A 19652-nucleotide genomic window follows, 5' to 3' on the forward strand; every position below is an offset into this window, starting at 1 on the left:
TAGTTGGTGAGCGGGTATTCTTGGAATTATTTATTGGGAAGTTGATAAGGATTCTGGAAACGTGGGAAATAAGTCCCCGATAGGGTAAGCCGTTGTGAGAGCTACATATGAACCCGAGGAGCAGATGCGGGCCAAGTACCCTTATTGCTTTGAATGACATGTACGTAAATTTCGAGGATAAAATTTTTATAAGGGGGGTAAATTGTAACATCCCGGTCCAAAAAAGGAAATAAAATAATTAAATTAAGAGGAAATAAATTTGAATGAGAAAATAAATTGAAATAAACAATAAAAATAAAAGGATTTGCATTAATTAAGGGTTTTGAAGATAATAAATATTTACGTAATTTTAAAAGGGGCAAAAATGGTCATTTTAAGTTCGGGAAGGAATTTGGGACTTCCGGTTATACCGTTGCGTAGAGCACGTTGAAACGAGTCCGTAAACATGTAACGGGCTCGAATCCGAGTTATAACGAGAGAGATACGAGCAAAATTCAAGTAGGGGCAAAATTGTAATTTTGGCAAACTGGTTTTTAAAACCAGAATTTCTCTATCTCTCTCTCTGGTTTTTGGAAACAGCCGGTGGCTTCCAAGAGCCACCGCCGTCACCACAAGTCGCCTCTGGCCATGGGGCCGGACTCAAAAGAACCGAGCCGCCTCCATCTCCCCATCCCGACCAGTCTCAGCCGCTGGAACCACTGGTGCTGGCCGGAAATTGCTGAAATCCGAGCTGTTTTTGGACAGATTTTTCACAAACTTTCGGGAGCTTGTTCGGACGCCTCCGGCCACCAAATCTTGCGATCCAGGTATGGATCTTGAACCTCTCGAGCTGATCTTGCTGTTGGTTGAGTTAGTTTTGGGAAATTTTTGCGTTTAGGTAGTCGTTTAAGCGATTGAATATCTGTCGGCTTTGGCAACAGGTGCAACTGATTAATGTCTGTCTTTCGCAATGTTTTTGCCGTCAGTTGGGAAAAAATCTAGACAACAACATGATTGGCTTCACTACATCTTCCGGCAACAGGTGTTGATACCCACAAGAAGTAGGCGTTGCATAAACACATGGCAGTCATGGCTCTTTAGTCCCGCAAATTTACCCCCGTCAAAATTCACGCAACGCGCAACATTAGAAGCATACCCATCGGGAAACTTTACAGACGATACAAACTTTAAAAACTCTTTTTTGTCATTCGGTTTCATGGAAAAAAAAAATGCAAGATCCCTTCTAGCTTTATCACTGTCCCTATTCATCTATAAACCCCTTCGTATGCCCATTCTTTCCAAATCAAGATGAGCTTTGATCGTGTCCTTTTTCTTACCATCGATATCTAGAATTGTGTCCATCAATTTGTCAAAGACATTTTTCTCAATATGTATAACGTCGAGATTGTGCCTCAATTTTAGTTTCGACCAATATGGGAGCTCAAAAAACATAGGCTTGTGCGTCCAGTTCATATGTATAGAAGGTCTGGTCCTACTAACTGTTTTCCCAAATGGAGCAAAATTCAAACAGTTAAGCTGTTCCAAGATCTGATCACCGAACCTTTTCTAGGTCTGAGACAACGCTCTGTGTTCCCGTCGATCTCTTTATCCTTTTCCCGCCACTCGTGGTCCCATGGCAACTATCTCCAATGACCAAGGTAACAAACTTTTTCAGCGTGCCAACCAGAAGTTACATCTTCCTTACATACAGGACATGCCATATAACCCTTTGTGCTCCACCCAGAAACCATTACATATGCGGGAAAATCATTCACAGTCCACATAACTGCTGCCCGCAAAGTGAACATCTTCCCAGTGGATTTATCGTACGTGCGCACACCGTTTGTCCATAAATCCTTGAGCTCATCAACCAACGACCTTAAGTAAACATCGATTGACCTGCCAGGATCCTCAGTTATCAAAACAGTCATCATCATGTATTTTTTTTATGCATTTCCAAGGCGGCAAATTATATGGGAATACGAAAATCGACCAAGCTTACAACTGGTAACCTAATCTCTTTATCTGAGCAAGAGTTGGTTGATTGTGACACCAAAGGTGTAGACCAAGGTTGTGAGGGTGGCTTGATGGACGATGCATTTCAATTCATCAATCAAAATCATGGGCTTAGTACCGAGACAAATTACCCCTACACAGGTGTTGATGGTACTTGCAACACCAAGAAGGAGGCTAGCCATGCTGCCAAGATAACTGGCCACGAAGATGTGCCTACAAACAGTGAAGTTGCCCTCCTTAAGGCTGTTGCTAATCAACCTATTTCAGTTGCCATTGACGCTGGAGGTTCTGATTTTCAATTCTATTCAAGTGGTGTCTTTACAGGAGCTTGTGGAACAAGTCTTGATCACGGTGTTACCGCTGTTGGTTATGGAGTCAGTGCTGATGGGACCAAGTATTGGTTGGTGAAGAACTCATGGGGAACAGAATGGGGTGAAAAAGGATACATAAGAATGCAAAGAGGTATTGAGGCAAAGGAAGGTCTTTGTGGCATTGCTATGGAAGCCTCTTACCCCACTGCATAGTTTGAATTATACCCTCAAAATCAATATGCCTACTGTATAAACCTTGTAGGTATACTATATATCATGATATGTACGTACATGATGAACTTGTACCCTTAACAAAACTATCTAGTTTTATAATTACCAAAATGAAGAACTTATTCAACTTGTTTGAGTTGAATTATCCAGTAATGTCTAAATTTTACCACTTGCTTGTGTAAACTTCAAAAATAGGCCAAATCAAAGACTTAGAATATAAAGCCTCCTCTACTATAGTTTGTGTTGCATTTATTTATTTATTTATATAATAATAAATTTAAATTCAGAAAAGATAAAGTTGCAAGTAATGTAATACTAACTAGACTATGTGCTTCTTCCATATTTTTATAATAAAAATACTTTTGTTAAAAACGCTTATTTGTAGAAATACTCCAAAAGAAGGAGTACCAAACGAAACGAGCCCTAAAAGATAATTGATTACCTCATGTTACACTTTATTTCTTTATGTTTTCATTTAGCATTTAATTACAATCGATTATTAACTATAGAAACAATTGAACACAATATCTAATCGAAACTAAAGGGAACAAACGACCAAATGGGTACCTTTTGGGACACTTATTCAAAATAAAATAACTCAAAGCACAACCACCGAAGCACCTGGCTGAGCTCGCGGAGCTTTCTAAGCCATGGACATGAAGATGACTGTGATGAATGTGGTAACTCTCCAACCCAACCCTCTTCGACCCAAAAGCCCTTACCTTCTTCCAAACCCAAGAAGAGTCTTCAACTTCAAGACCTCTTCTCTCCACAACCCTCAAGTCTCATCAATCGGAGCTCCAACTCTGGTGGATCAATTCGACCCAACAATCCCCATAGAGCGAGCCGTAACCCCAGCTCAAGGTACACCGATCCTTCCTTTTACTCTCTCGATCTAGACACCCTCTTCTACAGTGGATGGCAGGCCGCAGGTCAGCTTCTATTTAATTTACTTGTTAAAACGGCAGGAAAATGATTGGAGAAAATAGTTATGAGCTTTTGAATGGTTGTTGATTTTCTGGATACATTAAACAGATAAAAAATCCAGGGGAGTTTTTTCACTTGCAGGTGGAAGCTTTTGAATGGTTGTTGATTCTCAGTACATATGAAGACATGAAAACAAGTAAGTGTAGATGTTTAGGCATAACTGGTCAACATTAAGACTCAATGATGACTAAACTTAAGTAGAGACAAAGGAATAAAAAAATATAAATACTAAGTTACCATTTAAAATTTTGAAGTAAAAAAAAATATTTTGAAGTTTAAAGGGGGATTCATAGTGAAAATAGGTATAACCGGGATTCGGGAAAACACATTCCTACAATATTGCTTTTTTTTTTTTTTTTTTATAAACAAACGATGTTTTACTTTAATCTAATCTAAATTATAGGAAGGGGGGTTTGAACTCAAGTGTAAAATGGGGAGCACATCTCCTCTAGTTAACTTGGCTAAGCCTTGTCTACACCATATTTGCCTCTTAAGACAGGGTCATGTGCAGATTGGGGAAAAAATTTCATCTCTATTCAAACAAAGCTTAACATGTCTTCGCTATTCAAGTTCAAGTTCGGATATGAATACAAGTCCAACTTATGACCCTCAAATAAAAAGAGCCCAACTTGTGAACATATATATTACATACATTGGAGTGGGAGTAGGCAAGTCATAAACAAAAAAAATGGTTAAATCAAAATAATCCTATTAAAAGTTCTATTTCTTTATAGGGTAATATGTGTTGTTGTAGGTGTCTCGATACAAGTCATGATGTGTAAGTCCAATATCAGAGAATACAACAATAATCTACATAATATAGGTGGTCCACTTCTAATTGTACCGAGGCCTTTTAAGTTAAAACCCCACACCTAAAGGTCCATTGGGCCTAACCAAACCCAAGAATTGGACCTAGGTGGTTAAGGTGGGGACAATCTCATGCATGGTTTAGACAGATAATGGACTCTTATTGGTCCCGTTGGTACAACAATTGGTATCAGAATCTAGTTCGGCTAAGATCCACTTGGTTCAAGTGGAGTTATTGACATGTTTAAGGAGGCGACTCAAGTAAAAATTCATGGATTGGCGGAGAAAGGTGGAGCGGGCTAGTGGAGCAAAGGCAAAGTATCAAGGAAATCCTAGTGGTGGCTAACTAGGTGGAGCAAGGGCTCCTGACATGGCTTGAGAAAATCCTAGGCGTAGGTGGAGCAAGGGCTTCTAGTGAGGCTCAAGAAAATCCTTGTCGGAAGAGATGGAGTTTTACGAGGACCATGTCATCCTTGAAAAGTGTGAGTGTTGTAACGGGCAAGGTTGCCTTGGCTTGGATCTCGCCAAGGTGGAGATTGTTGGTGTAAGTGGCTCAATACAAACTATGATGTGTAAGTCCCACATCGAAGAATACAATAATAATCTACAGTTTAAATATAGGTTGTCCACTCTTAATTGCACTGAGACCTTTTAAGTTAAAACTCCACACCTAGAGGTCCATTGAGAGTAACCCAACCCAAAGATTGGACCTAGGTGGTTAAGGTGGGGACAATACCGGTACCTGGTTTGGACAGGTAGTGTACTCCTATTATTTTGAGTTTTATTATTTTATTTTATGTCTTTTCTTTTTATTATGACTATGTGTAACTAAATACTTTTTCTAGGGCATGATGACTATGTGTAACTAAATATTTTATTTTATGTCTTTTCTTTTTAATATGATGATATAGTTTTCTTATTTTCTAGGGCATGAGACTAATTACCCCTACACTGATGTTGACGGTACTTGCAACACCAACAAGTAAGTCATCCATGCTGCTAAAATAACTGGCTTTCAAGATGTGCCTATGCAAACAATGAAGGGACCCTTCTTAACGCAATTGCTAATCATCCTATTTATGTTGCCATTGATGCTAGAGATTCTGATTTTGAATTCTATTCAAGTGGTGTCTTTAAGGGGGAGTTGTGGAACAAACCTCGATCATGGTGTTACCGATACTAGTTATGGGGTCATTATGGGATCAAGTATTGGTTAGTGAGAGCATAACGGGGAAAGAAGGGTACATAAGAATACAAAAAGATGTTGAGGCAAAGGAAGGCCTATGTAGCATTGCTATGGAAGCCTCTTACCCCAATGCATAATTTGGATTACCATCAAAATCAATGCCTATAGCCTACTATATGTATATTGTTAGGTATATTTGTAGGATTTTCAAAATATTTTTCCAAAGTTCATTTGAATATTAAACATGCATTTAATCAAATTAATCGCAGCGGAAGTCTAAGGTGGTTGTTTAAATCCAAAAACAAAACTTCTTCCAAGTATCTTAAGCCATGAACATTGATATGTTTTTCATAAATGAAAATTCAAGAGAAAGGATAAGATCTAATTACCCTTGAAGCAATTATATGAACCAATTTGTGTTTGGTCTTCTCTTGATGATTTCCTCTTTGTTGATCTCCTCTTTGATCTTTGATCTTTGCTCCTTGATCTTTCTCCTCCATGTGAGCCACAAAAGTATATGGCCTCTAAGTCTCCACACCAATGGAACCTTGAGATGAGAATAAGTATCTTGAGAATACTTGGATGCTAGTGCAAGATTCTCAAGATTGGTTTCAATCTAAACCACTTTGAAAGATGAAAGTGTTTCACTCTTGAAAACTATCATTTTTCTCTCTTTGATCTCCCAAACCTATTTGGTTGATGTTGGATTGTGTTTGTGTGTTAATGAGCTTATGGAAACAATTCCCATACACATTCACTTAAGCATTTTCGGCCAAAACCCATTGGGCTTCCAAAATTGGGCCTTATGACACTTAAACCATAATATTTAGTTGTCTTAAGCCCTTGGGCTTAATACCCAACCATTTGGGCTTCCCGTTAACTATTACCGAGGCGCAAATATGTTTTTACACGTAGTAAATCATCCAAATCAAATCAATCAAATTGATTTCCTCATTCTCATTTGTATTACTCAAAGTTAACCATTTAAGGTGTGCGATCCATTAGGTTCTAATTAGCAAGGCAGTGGGAAAATATTAGAACTCTTTCTAACCAACTGGAATTAAAACCCCTTTTTAATTCTTCCTTTATTTGGATCGATCACAATCAATCCTAGGACTTCCACAAGCCAAGAGTGACATCTAGCAATATATCAAGGCTACCCAAGCTAACCAGAATAGATGAAGAACCTATTCAGTTGAAATTGCAATGCAATACGGTCCTTCTCTTATACAATGTTTCAAATCATATTATTAGGGTACGGATTGATTATGTCAAACCCCTAATATGATTTATAACCTCATGTGATTCAAAAGAACATGATTAAGAACAACTTTCTAAATCAAGCTCAAAATACTTTGGCCAAAGATTTACTGAATCACATCTTGAAACATTCTCCTTCTTTATCGAAAGTAGAGATTCCTTATTGTACATTCACATGCCCCTATGATGAATTAAGAGATCCCAACAACACTTAAGACAAATCTATTACGGCTTGCCTTTAAGAGCTATCAAAGATCAATAACGCATCACAGGACAACCATGATGCCTCAGGTCTAAGGACTAATTTGCATTATTGCAACTATGAGTTCTCATTTGACATGTAGATAAATACTCCATATGAGAACTACGGTTGATCGCGTTCAGTGTACTCATTCACTAATGAGCACCCACATACTTGTATTAGTGTCAACTACACAAATGGTTTGAGACTAACCATCCTCCCAATTGAGCATACATAATATGTGCTAATCTTGACGGTTTATCAATGCCCATTTGATAACCTATGATTAGGAACATTTGGGATGCTATAATTAGAGATTAAAGGTCTCCTAAATCTAATCCTCTTTAGATTACTTTATCTCTTATTTAGCATACCCTGGACATTTGTTTCTTTACACGATGTAAAAGATAACAAATTAAGTTTGCCCTTGATATATCATATACGAAATGTATTCTAAGGAGATTACATCAAATGTATTGGCTCTTAGGGCACATTTCTAACAATATTTGTAACACCCCGACCCTAAATTATTTATCCATTCAATTAAATATGAATTTACAATTTTGCCCTCGGGGTAGGGGTAAAATGGTCACTTTTTAATCTGGAAAGACTTTGGGGCAATGAGTGGTATTTTTAGGTAGGTCGTATAGACACGTAGTAGGCTCAAATCGAAGTTGTAACGAGAGAGATACAATCTAAAAACTCTTAGTGGCACAATCGTAATTATTTCGAAATTGAATTTGAATAAAAACAGAAACTCTCTCTCTCTCTCTCTCTGGTTCGCACAAGGCCGCACGCCTTCTCACCTTCGCCGTCGCCACCACCGGCCTCCACTCCTGCCGGGACCGGTCCCAAATCGACCAGGCCACCGCCCTCCTCCCTTCCTGACCGATCTCCGCCGCCATCTCCAGCTGCCAGAAAATCGAGAAAACAGGCTGGTTTTCTCTTCGAATTTCATGGCGTAGTTTCGACCGTTTCCGGCCACCATTTCTGGCAAGTGTATGGTTTCTCACCTACTCTTCAAGCTCTAGCTGATGGCTGGATAGGAATTGATCGATTTCTAGCCTAGGTAACCCGATTTGTAACCTTAAGTTTGGCCGGTTTTCAATTCAAAATTCCGGCTACTTGTCGTCCGAATTGGACGTTCCCGTAGTTGAAGAAAGTGTTCCACTCGTCGAGTAGTAGCTGTAGCTGGAAGGGTGACCTTTTTTTTGGAAGTTTTCCGGTCACCAGAATCGCTTGGGACACCCACACGCTGCCGGCACGTGTGGCGGAGCGTGGGCACTGTAGCGGAGGTGCATTGTGTTCTAATGCGATCTCCTTGTTGTCACGAGCGCGTAGGTGTGCTCAAATGTCAATTTGGATGTCGTTTGACTATCGAACGGATTTACGCCTATTGCGCATTATCCGGGTTCGATATGTTTGGACTGTTGGATCAACTCTAATTTAATATATGTTGATCTAGATATTCCTAGGATCATGTAGGATTTCGCGGATTGTGAATCGGAGCCCCGGATGTTCCAATTCAATAACTTAAAGTTTGCGTTTTATGATAACCGTCCGATCGTGCGATCGTGAGCGATCCCACCATCCGATTCGGACCAAACTTGAAGGACATGTATCCTAGACCTTGTGGAACCTATAGGAACTTTCGGATTGTAAAACGGAGGTCATGGGTCCCGTGGGCCCAGTTGACCCAATTTGGAAAGTTTGACCTCCTAGTTGACCGAGCATCTTCCGAGGCTATCCCATCATTCAAAACACTTAGTTGGACCTTAAGAACGTCTCATTACTCGTGCTTACTTGAAACTCGAGAATTAGGGTTTTAACTTAAAGATTCTTGTTCGATAGCGCTTTGTATTAATTGCGTACTCATATTCTGAAATAGGTACTCCGACCACGCGTGCAAAGCAGGAGGGACCCTCTCGGGGTCAAGCAGTGTGGGACTATCTATGAGTAGACCTTGTTTTAAATGTGCATGGTTTTTATCGATCGAAATAATATGCATTTAAGATGGATTTTTCTGATTTTGGAATTTATAAGTATATATATAGCTTTAAAAGGTGAAATTTTGCCCATTTTTTATATTTGGGGAATCATGGATGTTTTGGATGTGAAGTTTATGTTTTGAGAATTTGCCATGCATATATTATGATGAAGAAATTGGGAAAATTATTAATATGAGTTTTGGGATACTATGTTGATTGGTTATGTGATTAGGTGATTGCACTATGCTAAGTACCCTCCCTTGTGTGTTGTACCCACACGTGGTGTTGGATGATTACGGTGTGTGGGCATATATGATTTTGTTGTTAGTATCACACGTGGCGTTGGATCTTCCGGCGTGTGATAAAGTTTCTCTGGGCGCGTAGGACTTAGTGATTGGTTTGGCCACACGTGGCGTTGGAAACTTCCGGCATGTGTGCTATAGAGTTCAGTCCCCCGATTGGACCGCTCATCCCTAGACGTAGGATAGAAACTTGAAATCCTGCTGGCTAGCCAAACAATCCCCAAGTTGGATTGTTTCCCCGGTACTCAAGTCAGTGTGACACTATTATATATATATATATATATATATACATTTATCATATACTATATTTACATATGTCATTGAGAGTTTTTCTTCGGGAATTCGGGATTGAAGAAAAAGGGTTTTTGACTTGGTTGATATCATATGTTCTCGGGAAAGTGAGAATATTTGGATTTAAACAGGATTACGTAAATATGGTTTAAATGCATGTTTTGGCATTATTTTCTAAACGGTGGGGTTAGTATGTTGTTTTGCAAGATAAACAAACTTTGTTTTTGTCCGCTCACACGTTTTCTCTTTTGCGCCCCCCAAATAGTACGTAGTTGACTGAGCAGAGCGACAGAGCCGAGTTGTGAACTTCTGAATCCTCGAGCTTTTGTAGGATAAGTTGGTTTCATTTATGTTAAACTTCGTTTCTGTTTGTAAATCTGAATTCATAGATTGCTCTATTATTGCCCGTGATAGGATTTGATTTGTAAGGTCGGAGGCCTTTGTTGTAAATTGTTAAATTGTTTCGAATGCATGCTGCCAGTTGGGATATAAATTGTGATTTTAACACATTGAAATTTTTGGGAAAAGTCAAATTTACAGGTGAAACTCTGCCGAAATTTCGGCAGAAAGTCTCAATTCTTAGTAAGTGGGCCCGACATCGGTAAGATGTCGGAAATAAGGCGGGATTCGTCCCGAATTCCGAGACAATTCGGGTCGGGTCATGTCAATATTTTTATATATGTCATGATATATATGTACATGATGAAGTTATCTTAACAAAACTATGTAGCAAGTTCTATAAATACCAAAAATGAAGAAGTTATCCAATTTCTTTTAGCTGAAGCTGAAGTATCCAACTATGCCTAAATATAACCACTTGCTTGGAATCATTAAGTAAAAAAATGCTTTCCAGTCAATAACTAATCCATGGAAGAAACAGATATATACATACGCAAGAAAAAAAAAAGCAAATAGTAAGAAACAAGATGCTAGTACCTACTTCATTGTTGCCACAGAGCTCATTTGGAATGCAAGTCTCTGACGAAGTGGCCTTTCTCTTGGCTATGATTTATGGTTTTTGTTCTCAAATTTTGGTTGAGTTTAAATCACTATGTCTGATTTTACTTGGAAGTGAAGAAAATTGATCTTTTGCTTTTTCGTAATTGGTCTTCGACCAAAAAAAAAAGGTCTTTTTTTGTGTGGATTGTAAATAGAGCTTTATTCAATAAAATCAAGATTACAAATAGTCACGAACTGAGGATGCATCTATGTGGTCTCATTAAAATTTTGCCATGAAACCCCAGTGAGAGAAAGTCAAGGAAAAAGGTCTTTTTTTTGTTTTTTTGATGAAGGAAAAAGGTCTTTGATCAATAGCTAGTAGCTCTTTTTTAGCATGTAGTAGTGAGAATGTTTTTTCTTTGTCAAGAAAATTGAGAAGATTATTGAACATTTTTTCTTTGTCAATAAAATTGAGAAGGTTTTTACTGTCATCTCTGGGCTGTTCTGCCACAATGTTGCTGGGAAGAACCAATTGGCTTATTCATGTTATTCGTGATAGCTAAAAACACTGAGAGAAATGCTCAAAGAAAGCCACAAATTGATAAGAGATGGATAGTTATTTTGCATTGTTCCTCTTCTTCAGTTCAAGGGTTAGTACTCATTTAAGTTTCTCAAGTAACTTTCTTTTTCTAAATTATGAAAAAGAAAAAGAAAACAAAAAAGTAATGGTTTCTATGAGAGAACTAACTAGTAATTTTGTCTTAAACAATTTTAAGTGATACGGAAAATGCTTAAAAAGAGCTCAACTTTTTCTCCTTTCTTTCTTTTTTTTAAAAACCTAATTATAGCCAAATCAAGAAGAAGAAAAAAACTATAGCCAGCACAAAAACAGAAGAACAATTCCCAAATTTTGCAAAAGCATTGCCAAACTGCAAGACAGAATTTTAAAAAGGTCCGTGAGGTTTGGAACTACAGTTTAATAAATTCTGCATATAAAACAAAGTATTAGCATTTTGTATGAAGAAAATATGTGTTTTGATTTGACCCATAAAATTTAGGGTCCATAATCACATGAGGACAAATGGTTTTCCAGTAAATTATCGTGACATCAAATTGAATTAATAGTCATATGAGCCAACCTGACGGATTCACATCAGAACATTTGCTTGGGCACGAAGATTGCAAACCAACTTTTGGGGCACGATGATAGCAAGGCCATCGATCTATTCTCTATATTAACTGTGAAGAAGTGTACCATTTCAGTGCATACCAACTCTTCAATTCATTTACTTTTATCAAATCTAGCTGCTTCCAGTGTCAACTGCCATGGAGTTTATTAACCAGTACTACTGCAAATGTATCTGTTTGGCCTTGATCTTCATGTTGGGGGCTTGGTCTTCTCAAGCCACTTCTCGCAATCTCCAAGATGCATCAATGTATGGAAAATACGAACAATGGATGGCTCGCTACGGACGTGTATATACCGACATTCAAGAGAAAGATATGCGTTTCAAGATATTCAAGGAAAATGTGGCATTCATACAATCATCCAATAGCGATGCAAACAAACCTTATAAATTGAGTGTCAATCAATTTGCAGACCTTACAAATGAAGAATTCAAAGCCTCTAGAAATGGATTCTTGGGGCATGAATGTTCCACAAAGACAACTACTTTCAAATATGAAAATGTTACAGCCCCTCCTACTGTAGATTGGAGAACAGAAGGAGCTGTGACGCCTATCAAAGACCAAGGCCAATGTGGTAATTTTCATCTAGATATCTTAAACACTACTTTCCTTTTGAAAATTAATTCAATCATATTGTTATTAATCTAATTGGTTTTTAATTGCAATAAAAAAAAAAATTGTAGGATGTTGTTGGGCTTTTTCAGCAGTGGCATCCATGGAAGGAATTACTAAGCTTACAACTGGTAACCTAATCTCTTTATCTGAGCAAGAGTTGGTTGATTGTGACACCAAAGGTGTAGACCAAGGTTGTGAGGGTGGCTTGATGGACGATGCATTTCAATTCATCAATCAAAATCATGGGCTTAGTACCGAGACAAATTACCCCTACACAGGTGTTGATGGTACTTGCAACACCAAGAAGGAGGCTAGCCATGCTGCCAAGATAACTGGCCACGAAGATGTGCCTGCAAACAGTGAAGCTGCCCTTCTTAAGGCTGTTGCTAATCAACCTATTTCAGTTGCCATTGATGCTGGAGGTTCTGATTTTCAATTCTATTCAAGTGGTGTCTTTACAGGAGCTTGTGGAACAAGTCTTGATCACGGTGTTACCGCTGTTGGTTATGGAGTCAGTGCTGATGGGACCAAGTATTGGTTGGTGAAGAACTCATGGGGAACAGAATGGGGTGAAAAAGGATACATAAGAATGCAAAGAGGTATTGAGGCAAAGGAAGGTCTTTGTGGCATTGCTATGGAAGCCTCTTACCCCACTGCATAGTTTGAATTAAACCCTCAAAATCAATGCCTACTGTATAAACCTTGTAGGTATACTATATATCATGATATGTATATGATGAACTTGTACCCTTACGTACATGAAATTATGCCTGTAACAAAACTATTAAGTTTTATAATTACCAAAATGAAGAACTTATTCAACTTGTTTGAGTTGAATTATCCAGTAATGTCTAAAATTTACCACTTGCTTGTGAAAACTTCAAAAATAGGCCAAATCAAAGACTTAGTTAGACATAAGGCCTCATCTACTATAGTTCGTGTGGCATTTATTTATTTATTTATATAATAATGAATTTAATCTCGGAAAAGATAAAGTTGCATGTAAGACTTGTTTGGTTGTGATTCTGGATAGACCAAAAAGCACTCTATGAAGAATTACTTCTCCAAATAATCACTTTAAGCGTTTTTAAGTAATTTTATGGAGAAGTGCATGGAAGGTGCTTTTGCTCAGGATCACTTAAAATCACTTAAAGTGATTATATGGAAAATCACATAGGAAGTTGTTCTCCCCAGAAGTGATTCTGACCTATCTAGAATTACTCCCAAACGAGCGCTTCTTAAAAGTGCTTATAAAAAGAAGTACTTCCTAAAGAAAAGCCCTAAAAGATAATTGATTACCTCATGTTACACTTTATTTCTTAATGTTTTCATTTAGCACTTAATTACAATCGATTATAAACCATAGAAACTAGGGGTGGGCATCAATCCGGCCGATCCGGTTACACCGGCCGAACCGATTATATTGGTTTGGTTTGGTTTGGTTTTGACCAAAGAAAAAGTCAACAGTTTCAAAAACCGATCCGAACCGGTTTGGTTTGGTTCGGCTGCGGTTTGGGAGTTTTGAAAACTGTCCTAAACCAAACCGGACCGATTATAAATCAATTTATTATTTGTTTAATTTAATTTACATGTGGCAAGGCTTGAGTGGTTAGTTGAAAGTGTACCATGTACCTTAGCACACCTGATTGGACTCCAAAACTAATACTCACAGACTCCATTCTCTCTCTTGAGCCTCTCTCTCTTCTTCCTTCGTTTCAACCCTAGCCGCAACTCCCTCTCATCATCACTCTCTCTCTCTCTGTCTCTCTGCTCTACACTCCACCTCTACCTCTCCCGCCCCTAGCCGTCAATCGTCGTTCGAGAGGGCAGTAGGTTGTTGCTTCTGGCAGCTAAAAGCAATTTATGTCATCTCGTCGTTGCGGTGGGGAAGGACGTGAAGGAGAGCGAAACGACGCTGCTTTGGGCGGTAAAGAACTTCCCGGGGAAGAAGATATGCCTGCTCACAAGCCTTCCCGCGTGCTTTCACTTTGTGAGTTTTTGATTTTGAATGTTGATTTTCGATCAATGTCTTCTGGTTTATGTTCTGTGAGAGCTTGAGCTTGTGTTTGGCTGCTGAGATAATACAACAAAAGCTAGGGGAGTTGAATTCTGAGTCAATTGTGGAGTAGTTTCCATCTTCAATTTCTAGTTGTAATTTATTTGTCATCAGAGCTTTTAATTATTGTGATTTTGCTATTCTTTGCAGCAGAAGGAAATGGTCCTGCCAGTAAATTGAAACAAGGAGCCATCAATTATGTGTGTTCATCGTCATCTCGTTGATATATGAATTTTCTATTTCAGCTGGACGCTTTGAAACTATTCATACTCGAAGAAGATATTCAGGTATTTTTTATTTTTTCATCTGATTATTTCAATCTGTAAATTAGATTGGGTTCCTTGGATTTTGGTTTCTGTTTGGGTACTGAGAAAGTAGTGGGAAAATGAACTAGATTATCTTATGCATCAATATTGAGTTGTTTGCATAGTTAACGTAGTGTTCCTAATGATTACTATGGTTTTAGGTTTTTGAGCATTTCACTACATTGGTTTCAGAGTTGGAATGGGGGTCGTAGAGGCAATGCAACATTTGGAGTTGTTGAGAACAATTGCTTCACTTAATGGTAGTCATTTTGATGTAAGATTGGGACAATTGCCCATGGAAAATGGAGAGCGCTCTTTCCATTCCCAGTCACCTAAGTTAAAGAGGCGCAGAATCCCTGCAATCTATATCTAAATGTTATGCAGAGAATAATCTTTGGACTCAACAATTTTTACCTGTTTGTTCCTGTTTATGTGACTTTTTGAGTTGATTTGGGATGATCCTTAATGTAGTGAAAATTGGGAATGGATACACCTATGTTTTTTTTTATTGATCCTTGTATTCTACTGCAGTGCAAATGTTTTTGGGGTTTCAACAGAGTCTATGCAGCTTTCATTTGATGCCAGAGGAAATGCATTTATTATTTCTCTTAATGCATCAGAGTGGTCCTCTTTAGTCCAGTAACTCGCCTTCAGTTTGGGTTGGTTTGTTATTGTAGGGCTCAGATTCATCTCTACGTTCCATAAGGAGATAAAATGAGTAATATGCTATGTGTTTATGTTGCTGGACTAATATTCTTAAGAAACAGAGCTTGTGTCATACAATACTCTTATGAAACTCATTATTGTTGTTTTTATTTGCAGAATGAGAATGTCAGCAGAGGGAGAGAAGTTTTATTTTACTGTTTTGACGTGCAGAATGTTGTGTTGAATCTGATGGAGCTGCTGTTTGGAAGGATTCACTGTTTTTTAAATCATGATTTGTAATAACTATATAATTAAGCACAATAGGATTGTATTTCTTTGAGAATCATGTTCTGTAATAATTATTATTGCTTGCAGCTTGTTTTCTTTCTTCTGTTTTTTCTTTACCTCTTTGGGTTGTATGATTAGTGAATGTTTTATGTGTTTGATATTAGGAAACTTGAGAATGAACATGTTCGGTTACATGGAGAAAATGATGTTTTGTTTTATGCCTAAACCGGCCGAACCAAACCGCACCAAACCGGATATGAATTGTTTGGTTTGGTTTGGTTTTCATTTTGATTTTAGCTCAAACTGAACCACACCGAACCGTGAAACTTTAATTAGTTCAGCTGTGGTTTGAGGATGAAACCGGACCAAACCGGACTGTGCCCACTCCTAATAGAAACAATTGAAAACAATATCTAATCGAAACTAAAGGGAACAAATGTTTGTCCTTTTTCAAACGAACAAATGGGTACCTTGGGACACACATTCAAAATAAAATAACTCAAAGCACAACCACCGAAGCACCTGGCTGAGCTCGCGGAGCTTTCTAAGCCATGGAGATGGCGATGACTGTGATGAATGTGGCAACTCTCCAACCCAAATCTCTTCGACCCAAAAGCCCTTACCTTCTTCCAAACCCAAGAAGAGTCTTCAACTTCAAGGCCTCTTCTCTCCACAACCCTCAAGTCTCATCAATCGGAGCGCCAACTCTGGTGGGTCAATTCGACCCAACAATCCCCTTAGAGCGAGCCGTAACTCCACCCAGCTCATGGTACACCGATCCTTCCTTTTACTCTCTCGAACTCGACACCCTCTTCTACCGTGGATGGCAGGCTGCAGGTCAGCTTCTATTTAATTTACTTGTTATCTCTGTTTGGTCGCTGAGAAAAACGGCAGGAAAATGATTGGAGAAAATAGTTATGAGCTTTTGAATGGTTGTTGAATTTCAGGATACACTGAACAGATAAAAAATCCCGGGGAGTTTTTCACTTGCAGGTGGAAGCTTTTGACTTGTAATTAGTTAAGCTCTGTTTGGTTTTTGTGGTTTTTGGTTTTGGGGTTTTGATTTAGTTACTTAACTAGCAGATTGGGAAACGCAGAGTTTGTTGTGTGCCGAGATGGTGATGGCAAGCTTCAAGCTTTCCACAATGTATGTCGACATCATGCCTCACTTCTTGCATATGGAAGCGGCCGCAAGTCGTGCTTTGTGTGCCCTTATCATGTGAGTTTACTTATGACATTGCTAATTGCTTGCTACATGTACATTAGTCCAAGCATCTACTTAAGTAACTAAATTACATTGATAGAGGAATTAGTCTTTTTAAATTTTTGTCCCTCTTGACTGATTAGCTACAGAATAATTACCTTGTGTTTATTATTATTTTACAATTCCCAATACCCATGAATATCATTTATGAAATTTTAGAACTTTTCAATTGTACCAAGAATTAAGATTGCGTAGGTTGGTTCCTAGGTCATATGCTTTTTTGCTATTGCCTTTTAAAGTTGAAGGACTGCTAATTGGAAAGAAGGGGTAAAACTTTGCTAGTTTTGTTAAAAAATCTGTTCATGATTTCTTTATAAATATCTCATATGGTAGGGAAAAGAGATTAATTATTACCTCTCGATTACTTACGCATGCAAAACCCAATTGCAGGGATGGACGTATGGGTTAGACGGCGCACTTCTCAAGGCAACTAGAATAACTGGAATACAAAATTTCAATCAACATGTATGCCGTAATATTGTTATGGATGCAATCACATTCCCTGCTGATGTACAATTATCTTCCAAATGGAGGGTTAATTTGTTTGATTTGTCTGGCCATGAAGGGTAGGAGTTTGGGCTTATATCGGTGAAAGTAGCTACTTGGGGCCCGTTTGTTCTTCTCAATATGGAGCAGGATGTTGATAGTGATACAGACATAGTGGAAAAGGAATGGCTTGGCAGCTCTTCAGAACTACTGAGTAACAATGGGGTCGATTCCTCATTAAGTTTTGTTTGTAGACGTGATTATATGATTGAATGTAACTGGAAGGTATGTTCCATGCTTATTTCACTTTCAATTTTTCCTTACCAGATGAGTTTCTTTTGAAACTTCAATTTGTACTTTCTCTGTTCTGATGATAATCTTTAACAGCTTTATGGCCCCTAGTCATGAAAGTAAAATATATCGCGCCCTATTTTTTCTTTGCAGCAAAAGACATCAAAAGAAGATTTAGTCTTTACTAAAGCTCAGTTGTTCAAAAATAGCATGGATAACTGTTATTATGTCTAAGATGATGACAACTGATTACTCTTTATCCATTTCTTGTTGCAGGTCTTTTGTGACAACTACTTAGATGGCGGATATCATGTGCCTTATGCACATAAAGGCCTTGCATCTGGTCTTAATCTTGATCATTACTCTACCACAGTATGCTTCCCTTTCTTTATTTCACTTTTCTTGACATGTGTACGTGGGTTGCAAAATTATGCTATATATAGATCTGAAGGTATCTGGAAGATCTTCATGTACCAAGGATTTCACATATTTTTATTTTTCTTGAAGTACATTCAAAACAAGGGATTCCTTATTTAGAGTTTTGTCAAGAGCTTTTACTCTTGCAGCATATATCCATCCAGTATTACTGTTTTCTTGACTTAAATTGTTTGATTTTGTCCTTGCATCTTAGTTAGTGTTGTTAATTATACAGATATATGAAAAGGTCACCATTCAAAAGTGTGAAGGTGGCTCAACAGAAAGAAGAAATGATTATGATCGGCTTGGATCAAAAGCTCTATATGCTTTCGTTTATCCTAATTTCATGATTAATAGGTAATTGATCAGTGACTGAAGTGGAAATGACCAGTGCATTAGTTTCTTCTATAAGCTAATTCTACAATGAATTCTTATAAGTAATAACATAACTTTTTAAGGTTTCTCATAGGTATGGACCATGGATGGACACCAATCTAGTACTGCCACTTGGACCAAGCAAATGTCAAGTGATATTTGATTACTTCATTGAACCTTCTCTTATGGTAAGATTAATTTATTCTACTTTTGGATAATCCCTGCCTGTATTAACTACAAAATTAAGTTTGCAAGTGTCTTAAAACCCTGAGAGAAGTCATATAGATGTCATACTATAAATTGGTTTTCCTCTGTTCTACTATCTGAAGTATTTAGGGGTACTTGCTTTTTCTTGCAATCTGTCCAAGATCACTGTTATTTACAAGGCATTACATGCCATGCATGAACTATACATTAGTTTGAGAAACCTAGAGAAACCAAGTAATGAACACTCGTCTGGACAGAAACGAGTCAGCACAAAAACGAATTAAGATTCACACCCCACGGTAAACCTATTGTTTTCATCATGTTGATTCCAGGTGTGCTTTGTATCTTTTACTTCTTTTTACTTTTGGTTTCTGGTTCTCAGGATAACAAAGATTTTATAGAGAGAAGTTTGAAAGACAGTGAAAGAGTACAGGTATATAATCAAAACATGCAAGGTTCATACATGGTTCTTAATATCTAGGCCTAATTCACAAATGGGTGGCTGAGAATATGCAGGTGGAAGATGTCATGCTATGTGAAGGTGTCCAAAGAGGTCTTGAATCACCTGCGTATGATATCGGCCGATACACTCCAACTGTCGAGAATGCCATGCACCATTTCCATTGTCTACTTCACAAGAGCCTGAAAAAATGAGAATTACCCGATACATTTTGGTAGATGTGCTCCAACTGTCGAGAATGCCATGCACCATTTCCGTTTTCTGCTTCACGAGAGCCTATCGAACTTACATCCTGATTGTATCCGTCCTCCTATTTTAGTTTTATATCTTTCGTTCATATTTTATGAATAATGATGCAAGCGTGATGCTTTTTATTTTTCTATGGGAATTACATTGTCCTGGTGTTTTTCACTTCAAATACCCAGTAGAAGTGATTCAATTTCAGAGAAGGTTAAAGTAATAATTAATTTATTCAACCGTGAGTAGGATGAAAACGGCTGGTCCTAAATTTTTTAAC

The 19652-nt window shown here is 38.0% G+C and overlaps 2 protein-coding genes and 1 pseudogene across 3 annotated transcripts; all 3 read left to right on the plus strand.

Moving 5' to 3' along the window:
* Nucleotides 1-1955: 1955 nt before the first annotated feature.
* Nucleotides 1956-2742, plus strand: LOC110758441 (vignain pseudogene; annotated as a pseudogene).
* Nucleotides 2743-11822: 9080 nt separating this feature from the next.
* On the plus strand, nucleotides 11823-13178 carry LOC110758440 (senescence-specific cysteine protease SAG39-like). The gene is made up of 2 exons (XM_021960306.2): nucleotides 11823-12300; nucleotides 12410-13178. The coding sequence occupies exons 1-2, from the start codon at nucleotides 11865-11867 to the stop codon at nucleotides 13000-13002; spliced, it is 1029 nt and encodes a 342-aa protein (XP_021815998.2). The 5' UTR covers nucleotides 11823-11864; the 3' UTR covers nucleotides 13003-13178.
* Nucleotides 13179-16082: 2904 nt separating this feature from the next.
* Nucleotides 16083-19515, plus strand: LOC110758439 (choline monooxygenase, putative (CMO-like)). 2 transcript variants are annotated; one of them, XR_002526944.2, is made up of 10 exons: nucleotides 16083-16472; nucleotides 16583-16628; nucleotides 16719-16854; nucleotides 17290-17364; nucleotides 17470-17670; nucleotides 17953-18048; nucleotides 18329-18450; nucleotides 18552-18656; nucleotides 19058-19108; nucleotides 19192-19280. XR_002526944.2 is itself a non-coding variant. In XM_021960305.2 (10 exons), exons 1-10 carry the CDS (start codon nucleotides 16187-16189, stop codon nucleotides 19327-19329), a joined length of 1245 nt encoding a protein of 414 aa, XP_021815997.2. In that variant the 5' UTR covers nucleotides 16085-16186; the 3' UTR covers nucleotides 19330-19515. The 2 variants fall into 2 exon arrangements, 1 of the variants encoding a protein (XP_021815997.2); XM_021960305.2 differs by having other exon boundaries at nucleotides 16085-16472; nucleotides 18563-18656; nucleotides 19192-19515.
* Nucleotides 19516-19652: the final 137 nt, after the last annotated feature.

This window comes from Prunus avium, chromosome 1, assembly GCF_965620075.1.
Source record: "Prunus avium chromosome 1, drPruAviu1.hap1.1, whole genome shotgun sequence".
Classification (NCBI taxonomy): domain Eukaryota; kingdom Viridiplantae; phylum Streptophyta; class Magnoliopsida; order Rosales; family Rosaceae; genus Prunus; species Prunus avium.

Bases quoted from the DNA above. Each gene is read 5' to 3' on its own strand.
- LOC110758439 (XM_021960305.2), top strand. From the start codon at position 16,187: ATGGAGATGGCGATGACTGTGATGAATGTGGCAACTCTCCAACCCAAA. The intron at 16,473-16,582 runs GTCAGCTTCTAT...GTTGAATTTCAG, and splicing joins CCGTGGATGGCAGGCTGCAG to GATACACTGAACAGATAAAA. The intron at 18,049-18,328 runs GTATGCTTCCCT...TTAATTATACAG, and splicing joins TTGATCATTACTCTACCACA to ATATATGAAAAGGTCACCAT.
- LOC110758440 (XM_021960306.2), top strand. From the start codon at position 11,865: ATGGAGTTTATTAACCAGTACTACTGCAAATGTATCTGTTTGGCCTTG. The intron at 12,301-12,409 runs GTAATTTTCATC...AAAAAATTGTAG, and splicing joins CAAAGACCAAGGCCAATGTG to GATGTTGTTGGGCTTTTTCA.